The sequence below is a fragment of the Dipodomys ordii genome, unplaced genomic scaffold (genome assembly GCF_000151885.1).
Source record: "Dipodomys ordii isolate 6190 unplaced genomic scaffold, Dord_2.0 Scaffold195, whole genome shotgun sequence".
Taxonomy (NCBI): domain Eukaryota; kingdom Metazoa; phylum Chordata; class Mammalia; order Rodentia; family Heteromyidae; genus Dipodomys; species Dipodomys ordii.
Window position 1 is genome coordinate 3,520,592 of NW_012267411.1, and position 15,119 is coordinate 3,535,710.

The 15,119-nt window shown below is 42.3% G+C and overlaps 1 protein-coding gene across 1 annotated transcript in view; it reads right to left on the reverse strand.

Annotated features, from left to right (window-relative positions):
* LOC105999652 (NUAK family SNF1-like kinase 2) overlaps window positions 1–8,696 on the reverse strand; it is a 15,231-nt gene extending 6,535 nt beyond the window's left edge. The window contains 2 exon segments of the mRNA XM_013034724.1: window positions 7,869–8,111; window positions 8,562–8,696. Of these exon segments, the coding sequence (XP_012890178.1) occupies window positions 7,869–8,111; window positions 8,562–8,696 (378 nt within the window).
* Between the last annotated feature and the right edge of the window lie 6,423 nt (window positions 8,697–15,119).

The following is a 15,119-nucleotide window of genomic DNA, read 5'->3' on the forward strand; positions in this document are numbered from 1 at the left end:
CTCTCTCTCTCTCTCCCCCTCTCTCTTTCTCTCTCTCTCTCTCTCTCTCTCTGACCTAAGGAGGATATTCATAGGAGAAGATCACAAAGCTCAATAGCTATGTGCATATGATCATGTAAAATAATGTTTTATGAAATGAACTCCAAGAAAAGGAAACAAGAAACTTGTTGTCTATGTTGTTGCAGTTTTTGTTGTCTTTTCTTTTGTCTTATCTGTTACTTTATTTGTCTTTGTGAGGGGAAGGTTGGCACAGAAAAGATGTAACAAAGAATAAACAAATTCAACAGTGGTGCTCAATAGACACTAGTGGAAAATAAATTATGTATCTTGTGGGTGGAGACTAGAGGGAAAAACTGGGAGAGAGGGAGGGAAGGAGTGTCATGGTTCAAAAAGAAATGTACATAATACCTTGACTTTTGTAACTGTAAACCCTCTATACATCACTATTACAATAATAATACAATCAGGGCTGGGAAGGTGGCTCAGTGGTAGAGTGCTTGCCTTGCATGCCTGAGGCCCTGGGTTCGATTCCTCAGCACCACATAAGCAAAAAGAAAAAAGCTGGAAGTGGTGTTGTGGCTCAAGTGGTAGAGCACTAGCCTTGAGCTGAAGAGCTGAGGGACAGCACCCAGACCCAGAGTTCAGGCCCCCATGACCGGACCCAAAATAATAAAATAATAATAATTATTATTATTAATAAAATACAATCTAGCCGGGAGTTGGTGGCTTATGCCTGTAATCCTAGCTACTCAAGAGGCTGAGATCTGAGGATTATGGTTCAAAGCCAGCCCAGGCAGGAAAGTCTGAGAGACTCATCTCCAGTTAACCACTAGAAAACTGGAAGTGGCGATGAGGCCCAAGCAGTAGAGCGCTTGCCTTGAGCTGAAGAGCTGAGGGACAGCGCCCAAGCCCAGAGTTCAAGCCCCACAACTGACAATACTGACAATAATAATAATAATAATCTATTTTAAATGTCAAAAAAAGAAAATGTGGTATATGTACACAATGGAATTCTATGCTTCCATCAGAAAGAATGACATCATCCCATTCATAAGGAAATGTGAAGGCTTGGAAAAAATTACATTAAGCAAGGTAAATAAGACCCAAAGAAACACTGGCTGCATGTTTCCCCTCAATTATAATAACTAGAATATGTCTATAAGTCTACAAGTTAATCCAATGGATTGTAAAAGTCAATTCATTATACTTGGACATGATTAATTTAACAACACTCTAAGCATTTGCACACTAAGAACAAAGGAGGATATTCTTGGGAGAGGATCACCAGGGCTCAATAGCTATGAGCATATGATCATATAAAATGATGCTTATTGAAATAAACACCAAGAAATGGAAACAAGATTTTTTTTACAATTCTGTTTTCGATTCTTTTCTTTTCTTTTCTTTTTTCTACTTGGTTTATTTCTGGTTGTCAGTGTTTATTTCTGTACCCTTTATTTTGTATTGAGGTTTATATGTTTGAGAAAGGAAAGGGGAATCACAGAAATGGTGAGACAAAGAGTGAACCAATTTAACACTGATACTCACTAGACAGTATGTTGGAAGTGAACTTTACAACTTGGGGAGGGAGGTGGAGGGGAGGGGAGAGAAAAAGAGGGAAAGTGGTAGCACTGTTGAAAAAGATATATACTCATTGCCTTACTTCTGTAACCCTTCTGTACATCACCTTTAAAATAAAGTTTTAATTAAAAATATTAAGATATTTTAAAAAGAAAATATGTTTTTCCTGCCATTAATAGTCACTATCAAGAACAAAAATTAGAAATGGAAGAAATAGTGATTTTCTTTTCATTAGTTTCAAACTAATGGAAGAAGACAAAGTCAACATAGATAAATTTCACTCTCTGGTGCTCCCCAAACTGTCTTTATCTAGGTTTTATTCTTTTGCACCAGGAACCAAATTTCATAAACTCTTTTAATCCTCTTTTCAAGTATATGTTCAGGAACCAATTTCTTCCGGTCTTTCATTGTGGATATCATCATCATCATCTCCCTCACTTCATCTTTGAAACACAGTGAAGAGAAGTCTTTTCTTTTTCTTTTTTTCCCACAGTCTGGCAATGTTTGGGACTTTATTCCCAGCATGGGGATATATGTGGGAAGGAACAACATACACCTATAGAAAAGGTTGCATAAATTTCAGGTCATACCAAGTGACCACGTTGTGAGAATTCTGTTTTAGAATGGGACAGTAAAAGAGCTAGACGACAGGTAGAAGGGGGCCAATGAAAATGAGGCAATGGTTGTGGATAAATTCACAACTGAATACAATTTAATTAGTTTCTGGACTTTCATCAGCAATTCCTCCTTACCTTCTCCAAGTGAGATCAACACAGCAATTGGAATAATGAGAAGGAATAATTGTATTATTTGTGAGAGACTCAAGGCAAGGCAGTGTGAGTTTGATGATGCTAATGATGAGGATGGCAGTACTAGGGCTTAAACTCAAGGCCACACACTGCTAGAGACACACTATACCCCCAAGCCACATTTCTAGCCCTGTTTTTCACCTGTTATTTTAAGATATCTCACTTCCTTCCTCTGTGGGTACCTGGACCTTGATCCTCTTATCTTAGGCTTCCTATAGTTGCTGGGATGACAGGAATGTGTCACCACATCCAGCTTTCTTCCATTGAGATGGAGTCTCATGGACTCTTTTTTCCCAGGCTTGCCTAGAACTATGATCCTCCTAGTCTTAGCCTCCCGCATAAGGATGACAGGAGTGTGCCACAGCTCCCAGCTATGGGTTTGCCCAGAGGGGATCTCAGGAACTTTTCTGCCAGGGCCAGCTTCAAACCATGATCTTCCCAAGTAGCTAGGAGTAAGGGCACTCACCAGCCCTAGTCTTACAATTGCTTTATTGAGCTACTTTAACTTTTATCCTACACATTGTCAGTCTTTCTCATTTTGATGTTTTTCTGGTTCCTCTCATGAAAAGTGTTTCTGAAATACTCATGGTACTGATGGCTGCATTCTAGAGAACAGGTTTTCACTCAATTTTGTTCCCACGGGTTGCTAAGTATGAGAGAGGTTGAGTTCAAATTGGAACTCATTCTGCCTCCCACACATCCTAGCCATCCACCCTTAGGAAAAGTTATTTTCTTAGGTTATGTGAGCACCATGTTCCAAGTAAACCAATGGGATAGCAGATGTGTCTTTTAAGGGAAAGGGTAGGCATTAGGATTGAGCATACTGCATGAAGAAACATTTGGGGCTGAGTACTAGTGGCTCATGCCTATCATCCTAGCTGCTCAGAAGGCTGAGATCTGAAGACTGGGATTCAAACCCAGCCTCGGCAATTAAACCTAAGAAACTTATTCCCACCTAGACATCAAAAATCACAAGTAATGATAAGATGACTCAAGTGTTAGAGTTCCAGCCTTGAGTGAAAAAGCTCGACGATATTGCCCAGTACCCAAGTTCAAGCCCCAGTAACCAAAAAAGAAAAAAAAGGATAAGTATTTGGCAAACCTGTGGTGCTGGATTAACTGTGCGGTCTCCTTGTTCAGCCAGGGGAGGGTGCTGTGCACTCCCTTCTCCAGCCCTCAGCCCCGCTGCTCAAGATTGCACTGAACTGCCCTGGAGCTCTTATCTGGGGTCTTGTTCCTCCAGGAACTAGAAAAATGGAAGCAGCGTGCCCCAAAATTGGTGACAGATTTTACTGGGATGAAAGACATCTTTCACATTTCCAGATGCCTGACCCACACATCATTATTTGGAAGGAATGAATAAGAGGGGAGGCCGGAAGCAGTGCTCCTTAGTCTGGCCTTTCAACTTGGATCAGGGCCAGCCTAACTGATCCTTTGAGATGAACCAGCTTTGATTTCTCCTGTGCTGGAGCGGCAACTTGGAAATTGGCTGTCAAGTCTGGGATAGCATTGCTTGATAAATGTTCATTGGACAGGGAAATGCATAGAGATCATGGGTGTTGCAAGGGATAAGAACTACCACCTTGATCATGCCTAAATAGGACCTTCCCTGTCCAGAATGAGATAAAGTGATCCTCACATCTTCTCAGTTACCAAAACTGGAAGGAAAAAAGAGCATTTTTCCCCTTAGTCTCTTCTTGGGACCTAATTCTGTTATCATGAAATTGTAAATTCTGTAGATGTTCACACGGAAATTATTATTAGATTAAATGGTATAATTTATGAAAGCATAATCCATGGTCCTTATTTTGTTAATCTTACCCTGCTTTCCCCACACCTAGAAAACAATAATCAGTATTATGTAACTATCACATCATACAAGAGTCAGGCATAAGTTGACAAAAAGAGGACCAGAGAAAGAGCCACCTGAGAAGTAAGGAACTGAGTCTATTTCCTTTCTTCATCCTTTCTGGTGGTCTCACATCTACCACAGGTTTGTTCTTCAGCTTTCTATAATGCAGGCAATGCATTGAATCCTACCTGCTCTGTGCTGGTACAGGTGGGCTTTTGACCATTGTTTCCTGTGTGCTCCCTCCTGTTTTCCATGCATACTGTGTGCAACAGTGGTGGCTGCATGGGCCACAGCTGGACAATCTTGCTCTAATCCAGTTTGACAGATCCTAGGCCCTGACTTGATTCAAAGTAACATCTGTGGTTTGAGAATGTTTTCCTGGACTGGAAAGCACCTGGCAGCAGTGCTTCTTTACCTCTGTATCTGAAAGCAGCTGTTCTTGCCTGATGTCCTAATCTCATGCAGATGCCTGGAATCAGTTCCGCTCCTGCCTCTCCAGCTACAGTTTCAGGACAGTAAGTCCCGGGGTTTGACTCATTGAATTGCTGATCATTATTCTTTTATATTGTGGATCACATAGTGTTTTATTATTTCATTACTTACTCTTTCCTACTTTTTTCAAGGTAGAAATAAAAGCACTATGAAAAAGGTGAAGTTGCCATTAGATATCAAATGATAACTTTAACAATCTCTAAGCTCAAGCACTCATTTATAAACATTTAGAGATGAACATTTGTCTTCCCACACCCCTAAAATTCTAAAGATACTTAATACTCTCATGAGTTTGCTTTTGAAATTACTTCAACATAATGAAATATTATAAAATTTAGAAATGATAGCATGTCTCAATATGTCCTCCTTTGTTTTTTTTTTTGTTTTTGTTCCGGTCATGAGGCCTGAACTCTGGGCCTGGGCGCTGTCCCTCAGCTCTTCAGCTCAAGGCTAGTGCCCTACCACTTGAGCCACAGCGCCACTTCCGGCTTTTTTCTTTTTGCTCATGTGGTGCTGAAGAATCGAACCCAGGGCCTCAGGCATGCAAGGTAAGCGCTCTACCACTGAGCCAACTTCCCAGCCCAATATGTCCTTCTTTAATTGAACACTTCTAACAACTTTGTGCACTGTAGCAGGGTTTTGGTTCTTTCTTCTTTGCTTCCTCCTTGATTCCCTTATTCGTTTAGGAATATCTACTGAATTCCTCTTATGTAGCTGTCCTGTAGTAGCCATATTCACATAAGAGTAGGAATGAAGACTACATGAATACAAGGGAGGGAGAAAGGAAAGACTGAAGGAAAGCAGAACAGAAAGAAAGATAGAAAGAAGCAAAGAGCCAAAGGAAGAAAGAAGGAAAACAAACTAAGATGGTATTAAATGCTTTGGAAAAAAGTGAATTGATATACATAATTATATGTATTAATATACAATATATCAATGTAGGATATGTCTATAGAATTGATATATATCAATATAGATTACATATTATATAACATATAATATATAATGTTATATATAATATATAACACATATAAATATATATATTGTATAATATATAGTATATAATTATACTATATATTATATATACTTATATAGTACTGATCATATATTTATGATTATATAATTATAATAAATATATAATACATATAAAATAAATATAATACAATTATATGCTTATATAATTATGATTATATATGATTATATAACTATGTAATCATATAATTATATTTTGAATATTTATATTATATAGTAGATGTTATATATTAATATAGTATATTGCATCATTTATACTATATATATTATATTATAGATTAAATATTATAGATTAAATATATATTTAACAGTCAGCAAACGCTTCCTGTGAGGAAGTGGTCATGAGTGTAGGCATAGGCAATGAAGTTCTGGCCTCTCCAGTGGCCAGTGCAGAGCCCCCGAGGCTGGAGTGCCTGGCAGGTCCCTTTGGCTGGGGCAGAGTAATCATGAGTGATGGTCAGCAAAGGAAGCAGCAGTCATGAGCAGGGCTTGGGGGCATGGAAGGCCTGCAGGGACACTGCAGGGGGTTCTTGTAAAGTGAAGATGGGTTACTGTGGGTTAGTCAGAGCAGTAGCAGTCTGTGTGCCCTGTATCTTCACTGTGTCCACATCATCATTGTTCCCATGGCCTTTTCTTCCACCCAGTCAGCCTCTCCTATTTTCTTGCAGTTCTTCCTGCCCCAGGCTGGAATCCAGCAGACATCACTCTCCCTTTCCCAAAGATAAGGTTGGCCTGTCCAAGTCATGTTTTAATAAAGGTGCTCCTCATTGCTACAGATTAACAACTGTCAGTACCAGAACCAACCATCCAAAGGGAGATCTTAATATATTTGCACAAAATCTATGTCTACTTTACATAGTAGGAGAGACACAAAGTGGTTTGCCAGTGCTGCCTTAGTGCTTGGTTAGATGTGCACATTGTTTTGTTAAGAGTTGATATTAGAGACCATGCCAGTGGCTCACTCCTATAATTGTGGCTACTCAGAAGGCTGAGATCTGATGACAGTGTTTTGAAGCCAAACAGGAGAAATGCCTAAGACTCTTATCTCCAGTAAATCACCAAGAAGCCAGAACTGAGCAAGTGCCTGAGCCCCTAACTTTAAGTCCCAGTACTGGCAAAAGAAAATGAAAATCCAAAGAAAAAATTATATTAAGTGATGTGAGGAAGCCCCAAAATATCATAGGCTGCATAGTTTCCCTTATTTGTAATAGCTAGAATATGTTTATAGATCTACAAGTTAATCCAGTGGATAGTAAGAGGCAAATTATACTTGGATATGATCAATTAAACAGCACTATAAGCATTTGTGCACTGAGAACAAAGGATCTTAGGAGAGAATCAATAGCTAAGTGCATGTGACCATGTAAAATGATGTTTATCAAAATGACCTCCAAGAAATGGAAATAAGAGGGTTTTTAAATTTTTGTTTTAATATGTTTTTTCTTTTTTAAATTTTATTGTAAAGATGCTGTACAGGGGGGTTACAGTTACATGAGTAAGGTAAAGAGTACATTTCTTGTTGAACATTGTTACTTCCTTTTTCTCCTATCCTTTCCTACCCCCACCTCCCCTAATTCTCCACCCCCCAGAAGTTATAGAGTTTATTTCCAACATAGTGTCTTATATCATTGTTGCAATGGGTCACCCTGTGTCCTTGTTTCAGCATTTTGTTATTCCCCTTCACCTCTCCAAATTAGATAAATGTATATACAAGATGCAGGGGACCAAGATCAAATACGATGGCAACAGAGGATATATCATAGGGGGAAGGACTTACAAAAGACACACCAAAAAATCACATAGTACATTAAAAACAACGACGACAAAGAAAAACCTCTTGTGTCCATATCTTGGAGTTCATTTATTGTTCTATTTGCATTTATTCTTTTTTGTTTTTCCCCTTCTCCTCATCCTAAACAGAAGTTGCACACTCAATAGACAGGTGCTACCCATGCCCTTCCGCCTACTGGTGTCCAGGCTGTCAACACTGGTTTTCACGAACAGGAAGAAGCACTTTCTGTGGGGTTCTCTTAAGGCAAGCAACAGCTGCAGCACAGTTTTTAGAAACAATTAACAATACTCTTCTTTAGCCGTTTTCAGACCCTGCCACTTTCCTTTGCTGGAATGGATGTTTCTGCAGCTGCAGGACCCAGGGGAGAAAGGGCGCTGCCCTCCACCGCTGCCTCTGTGGCCCTGGTAGATGTTTCTGCTGCTGGTGATCCTGAGGGAAGCTTGCTGCTCTCCTCTGTCTCCCCTGAGCCCTTCCAGTTTGCATCAGATGCTTCTGGACCTGGAACTGGGGCAGCCAAGCTGATGTCCTTCTCCCCCTGTGTGCCCCCATCCACCTATTGTACAGGATACGGGGGAGAGAATCAGCCCTGCTGCCCACCTGCCTCTCCTGCTCAGGGGCTGGGCAGGTCAGTTCACTGGAGTGGCCCATGGGGAGGGGAGGTGTTGCTCCTGCTGCTGCTGCTGCTGCTGGAGCAGGGGGAGGCTTGCTGCCCTCAGTCTCCCCCTCTGTGCTGGTTGTACAGGGGCTGCAGAGGCAGCAGGGGAGGCACATAGACATGGTGCCTTTCCTGCCACCCTCCTCCTGCTGCTGATCAGTGGGTAGCAAGCAGCAGGGTGGCGCACAGGAGCACTGGCTCTCTTAAAAGGCGAGGGGCAAGGTGGACGCCCAGGGAGCAGCATCTCAGCAGGCAGGTCAGGTCTCTACCCTGGTCTTGCTGCTCCTGTAAAATCCTTTATGTTGCCATGCTGGTATGAACTGTTCTGCCAGACAGGGCTGCCCACACCTCCTGTGGGTCAAAGTCCATGGAAGAGGCCATGCTGTGCAGGATGGTGGGGTCTGGCTGGTTCACAACAGTCTGGCTGGGGCTTGGTGAGGCTGTTTTGTTGGCCTGAACCAGGGGTGGCGCATCACTTGCCATACCGACAGTCTCTCTTTAGGATCAACAGTCATCAGATAGGCTAAATTTCTCAGAGTTTAGGGGGAAAGCATTTTTCTATTTTAAACTTGCCACCCCAAAGTTCCAGGAAAATGGCAGAGGAGAAGCTGGAGGCTAAACAAGCTCTTGCATAAACTTGCCACCCCAAACCTGTTTTTTTATCACAATCCATGACCCCCTTTATAGGGCACATCGCCCACGACCATGTAGCATACAGCAGCTCTCCCAGGCTCCAAACATCTACCTTGTAGCCCTGGTAACTCCGCTGCTTGAACGTCTCAGAGGCCCAATAGGCCAGAGCCCCACACTCCCTGTCCAGCTGCTCCCTGGGTGAGAACTTGTCCTCAGCCCAAAGTCACATAACAGCTCCTGCTGTCCAACAGGATATTTTCTTCTTCCTTGATGTCCCTGTGTGCAATGCCATTGTCATGGCTGTATTTGACTACCGTCAAGATCTGCTTAAACACAAGCCTGACCTCATCCTCCCCCAGCGTGTCCACCTTTTGCAAGTGGTCCAGTAAGTCTCCTCCATCTAAGGTACTCCATCACCAAGTACAATCGCTCTTCTTTTTCTACCACCTCGTAGGGCTTCACGATGTTCAGGTGCTCCACAGCCTTCAAAATGCCCAATTCGGTGGCAAAGAAGGGGCTGTCCCTCTTGTAGAGGACTAAGATCTGAGGATCATGGTTCGACGATAGCCCGGCCAGAAAAGTCCACATGAGACTCTTATCTCTAATCACTAACAGACCAGAAGTGCAGCTGTGACTCAAAGTGCTTTCATCAGAAGAGCTCAGGGATGGCACCCCAAGCCCCACAACCAACAAAAAATAATAGTAAGATGAGCACATTGAGAGCTAAGACTCAAAACTGCAGCTCTCATGGTGCTTCTCTGTCTCTGCAAGTCACACACAGTCAAGGTCACAGAATGTCAGTTAACAGAAAAGAACCCCACCTGCTAGTCACATCAAGTCCAGCTGTGGCTCATTGAACTGCTTTCATATTGAGATACTCTCCATTGTTAATCGGTTGCAGCATCTGGACTGATACAGAAGAGACCACAGGGAGAAGAAGGGCTCTGGTGAGAGGGTGTGGCTCAGTCTTTGTGGGTGCTGGTAGTCTCTAGCTGTCCTATGTGGAGCAGGGTCCTTAGGTAGAGAGAATGCACTCTAGGAATGGGAGTTGGCTAAGAGAGGGAGGTTTGGTCCTGTGTGGGTTCTGACTGGCTATAGCTCACACATCTGCTTCAGGAGAGGCCTTACTAAATTAGATGCTAGAATCTAGTTTGGGGATGTGGTTTTTGTCTTTGTAGAGGCTAAGGGAGTACATTTTCCCTCATTTACATAGGTCCCTTAATTAAGGCAGACCTGAGGGAGTGTGGGAGTGGCGTCCTTGAGCCTGAACACCTCACAGGTGCCCATAAGCCACTGGCTCTGGCTGTCCTTGCCTGACCTGCTGAGTCTATCTCTTAGGACAGCTGTGCACACCTCTGATCCTGGCAGGCTACTGCCTGCAGCAGTTGGGGTTTTTGTTTGTTTTGTTTTGTTTGTAAACCTCCTGTTAGCATCCCTTTGTTATCTGCCCCAACACAGTGCTTCTTACCTTGTTCTCATGCACCCTGAGCTTGTTCTCAAACTAGTCTCAAAGAGTTTCTGGAGGCCTTCTAGCCTGCCTGGATCCAAATTGCATACAAAACAGAATCCTCTCAGTTGTTTCTCCAGCCTCTATCTGACAGCCACTGCTGCCTCCATCTAAATCGGGGTTGGTACCCCTTTCCACAAGGGAGCCTTGGCTGGGACACTGAGCCCCTCTACCCAACACCCCCACTCCTTGCAGCCCCAGTTTCCACTTCTCATTAACAAAGTGGCTAAGAGCCTTTCCGTCCTACAATGGGCTGTGGTCTCCTGCCCACAAATCCTCTGTCCTGATTATGCCGTGCGCGCCTCGCAGATCTGCCTGAGTAGTAAAGTCATGCTGGCTTATGGAGGCGACCGGGGACATGGATAAGGATCAGTTTGTTTGGACTGCCTGCCTCCCTATCTGGAAGATTCATTTCCCTGCCCATGGTGGATGAGGTGCTATCAACTTGGTATTTAGAGCCTAAAATAGACATTAATGGAGAGTCTCTCTGACAGCAAATATACATTTACAACTTTGCAGATGTAAGATTCAGCCTTATCCAAAAACCATGATCCAACCAAGGAACTAGGAATACTGGGCAGTCAACCAGCCCTCAGCTTCCTATTACTTTATTAAGCAAGATTAAGTTTTATCTTAAACATTGTCAGTCTTTCTCATTTTTCTATTTCTCTGACTCTTCTCATGAAAAGTGTTTCTGAGGTGTTCCCAGTACTGATGCTGCATTTGGGAGAAGTTTCTCACTTAGTTTTGTTCCCATGGGTTGCTAAGAGAGCAGTAGAGTTCAGACTGGAACTCACTCTGCCTCCCATACATCCTAGCAGGTCACCCTTAGGAAAAGTTATGTTCTTTCTTTTTTATTGTGAAAATTCCATAAAGAGGGGTTACAATTACATGGGCAAGATAATGAGTACATTTTTTATCAAGCATTGTTGCCTCCTCCTTTGTTTCCCCTTCCCATCCCTTCCCCTCTCCCCCACCCGCCAGCCAAAGTTGTAAAGTTCATTTTTCCACATAACGTCTTATACATCTCATTGTTGCCATGGGTCCACCTGTATCACTATTTAAACAATTTGTTTTTTCCCTTCCCCTCCTCAAATTATACCAACATCAAATACAGTGAAAGAAGGAGTTATACCATAGGGGAGGGACATACAAAGCAACAATGAAATCATCTTATAAATACGTTAGAAACAATCACATGAAAGAAAAAACATTTGAATACTTATCTTGGGGTTCATTTCACCTAACATCAACTTATCTGATCTTTTCTGCTTGTCTCAGATATATACTAGTTATTACAAATAAGGAAAACCATGGGACCTATGTTTCTTTGGGCCTGGCTTATTTCACCTAATTTTTTCCAAGTCTTTCCATTTCCTAACAAATGGGGCAATGTCATTCTTTCTGATGGAGGCATAGAATTCCATTGCGTATATATACCACATTTTCTTGATCCATTCATGTACTGGGGGGCATCTGGGTTGGTTCCATATCTTAGCTATGGTAAATATGGTATATAAATATAGTTTTTATGTTATGTGAGTACCATATCCCTTGGAAACCAACAGGATAGTAGATGTATCTTAAAAGGGCAAAGGTTTCACTAGGAATGATTAGGCAGCATAAGGAACCATTTTGGACTAGATATCAGAGGCTCATGCCCATAATCATAGCTACTCAAAAGGCTGAGATCTGAGGACTGGGGTTCAAAGCCAGCCTGAGAATATAAACTAAGAAGCTCATCTCCAGTTAGACAGCAAATATCACAAGTAATAGTAAGACAACTCGAGTGTTAGAATTCTGGCCTTGAGTGAAAAAGTTCAAGGATAGTACCCAGGATCAAGGGTCAAACCCCAGTACCAAAATAGAAAAAAAAAAGGCGGGGGCGAGGGGGTGATAAAATAAGTATTTGGCAAACCTGTGGTGCTGGATTAACTGTGCTGTCTCCTTGTTCAGCCAGGGGAGGGTGCTGTGCACTCCCTTCTCCAGCCCTCAGCCCCGCTGCTCAAGATTGCACTGAACTGCCTGGGAGCTCTCATCTGGGGTCTTGTCCCCTGCCCCTTGTTCTACTCAGTGGATCTGGGGGTAAGTAAAGTCCCTCCTGGAAAAGTGGCCCAAAGGTCAGGAGGGATTTTACTGGGATGAAAGAAGTTCACTTTTCCAGATGCCTGACCCACACATCATTATTTGGAAGGAATGATTAAGAGGGGAGGCTGGAAGCAGCGCTCCTTATTGTGGCCATTCAACTTGGATCAGGGCCAGCCTAACTGATGCTTTGAGATGCACCAGCTTTGACTTCTCCTGTCCTTGAGTGGCAACTTGGTAGTTGGCTGTCAAGTCTGGAATAGCATTGATAAATGTTCATTGGACAGGGAAATCCTCGGAGATCATGGTTGTCACCCAAGCTCTGCTACTAACCAGGCGTGTGATCTTGAGCAAGTCACAATCAAACTACATTGCTTGACCCTTACTCTGTCTGTGAATCCTTGTAGGGTGGAATATGAGTCCCATGGTTCTCAACAGCTAGTGTGTGGTTCCATTGTACTTGCACTGCCTGTGGCAGTCTTCCTGTAAAAAACAGCAATTGCCAGACATGATGGCTCATGCCTATAATCCCAGGTACTATGAAGGCAGAGAGCAAAGCAAAGGATGTATTTCTATTGGTGAAATAGAGAGTAGCTATGATGAAAGGCACCAATCTAGGAAATTTACTTTCAATATAATGATTTTAAATCCCAGCATTGCCAAATATATATCGGTAGAGTAAGAAGCCAATTTTTATGTGTGTATGTGTGTGTGTGTGTGAAAGTCTGGGGTCTTAGATACGATATACAATATGTATGTAAATATATGTTATATATTAAAATGTATATAAATATTATTTTTGCCAGTCCTGGGGCTTAAATTCAGGCCCTGAGAACTGGGCCTGAATTTCTTTTGCTCAAGGATGGTAAGCTCCCACTTCACGCCCAATGCAACAAAGTTACCTAGCCCCTGAGTTCAAACCCCAGGGAAGGCAGAATAATGGTGCAAGTTCCAGCCAGGGCCTTTTTTTTTTTGGACAGGCACCAGGCTTGAACTCAGGTCTTGGCAATTCTACACTAGGCTTGGGTGCAACCCCTTGAGCCACAGCTGATCCTCGTATCCTGGGACCAGAGTTCAACTTCCATGGCTGCCAAAACAAAAATAAATAAACAAAAACAAAAAAATAAAAAACAGAAAACAAAAAAAAAAGCAGGAAGTTCCAGCCAGCAGTTTTGCATGGGTTTTTTCTTTACAGTGTGGCCATCCTGGATCTTAATGGCACAGCCTGGAAAGTGGACCTAACCTTTTATTGCTGCAGGCTGGCAGGCTATAAGTGTCCAAACCTGGGGCTGGCACATACAAATGGAGAGAGATGCTAAGAAATTCATTGCTATATATATGAATACTAAGGGAATGTTATAAAAGTAATAATTAGTAGTTAATGATTCTATTATAGAATTATACACAATAGGGCTGGGAAGGTGGCTCAGTGGTAGAGCTCTTGCCTTGCATACATGAGGCCCTGGGTTCGATTCCTCAGCACCACATAAGCAGAAAAAAAAGGCCAGAAGTGGCACTGTGGCTCAAGTGGTAGAGCACCCTCCTTGAGCTGAAGAGCTGAGGGACAGCACCCAGGCCCAAAGTTCAGGCTCTAGGACCAGACCCAAAAAAAAAAAAAACCAGAATTATACACAATAATTATAGAACATTGACTAATTTTTAATTAATACCTTATTAAGTATTCAACCATGATAATTAAATGGAGGCATAAGTTATTACCCAATAATTAATAGTAATAGATATAATTTGATAATACATAGATATCTCTCATTCTATATTATATAATATTATGTATCTATATATATAAATACAGCAATCTACATATCTAGCCATTTATATATTGGCCACTCCTGGGGTTTGGTCTCAGGTCCTTGGAACTTCCCAGTGGCTTAATTTGCTGGAGGCTGGTGCGCTACCACTGATCCATTGATGAACTGGGGATTCTAGGCTCTGATTTCAAATCCCAGCACTGCCAAAATTTATAGGTGGAGAAGCCAATTTTCACGTGTTTATTTTTATGTGTAAAAGTCCTGTGTCTTAAGTATACTATATGATATACATGTAAATATGTCATATAAATGTATATAAATATTATTTTTTACAGTCCTGGGGCTTGAATTCAGGCCCTGGGAACTGGGCCTGAATATCTTTTGTTCAAGAACAATGAGCTCCCACTTCACCCACAGCGCAATGGAGTTACCCAGCTCCTGAGTTCAAATGTCAGGGATGGCAGAATAAAATAGTGCAAGTTCCAAGCAAGGCCTTTTTTTTTTTTTTTTTTTGCCATGCACAGGGCTTGAATTCAGGTCATAGCAACACTGCCTGAGCTCCGATTATGCTAGGCTGAGGTGCAACCTCTTGACCCACAGCCAAACCTGGTATCCTAGGACCTGAGTTCAATACCTGGGGCTGGCAAAAAAAACAAAACAAACAAACAAAAAAACGGAGAACAAAAAAGCAGGAAGTTCCAGACAGAGTTTTCACATTTTTTCCTTTGCATTGTGACCATCCTGGGTCTTAATGACATGGCCTGGAAAGCGTGCATGACCTTTCATTGCTGAAGGCTGGTGTGCTATCAGTGGAGCCACAGCCAAACCAGGCAAACTAGGCCTAGAGTTCAAATCCTGGGACTGGCACATACAAATGGTGAGAGGTGCTAAGATACTCATTAATATATATAT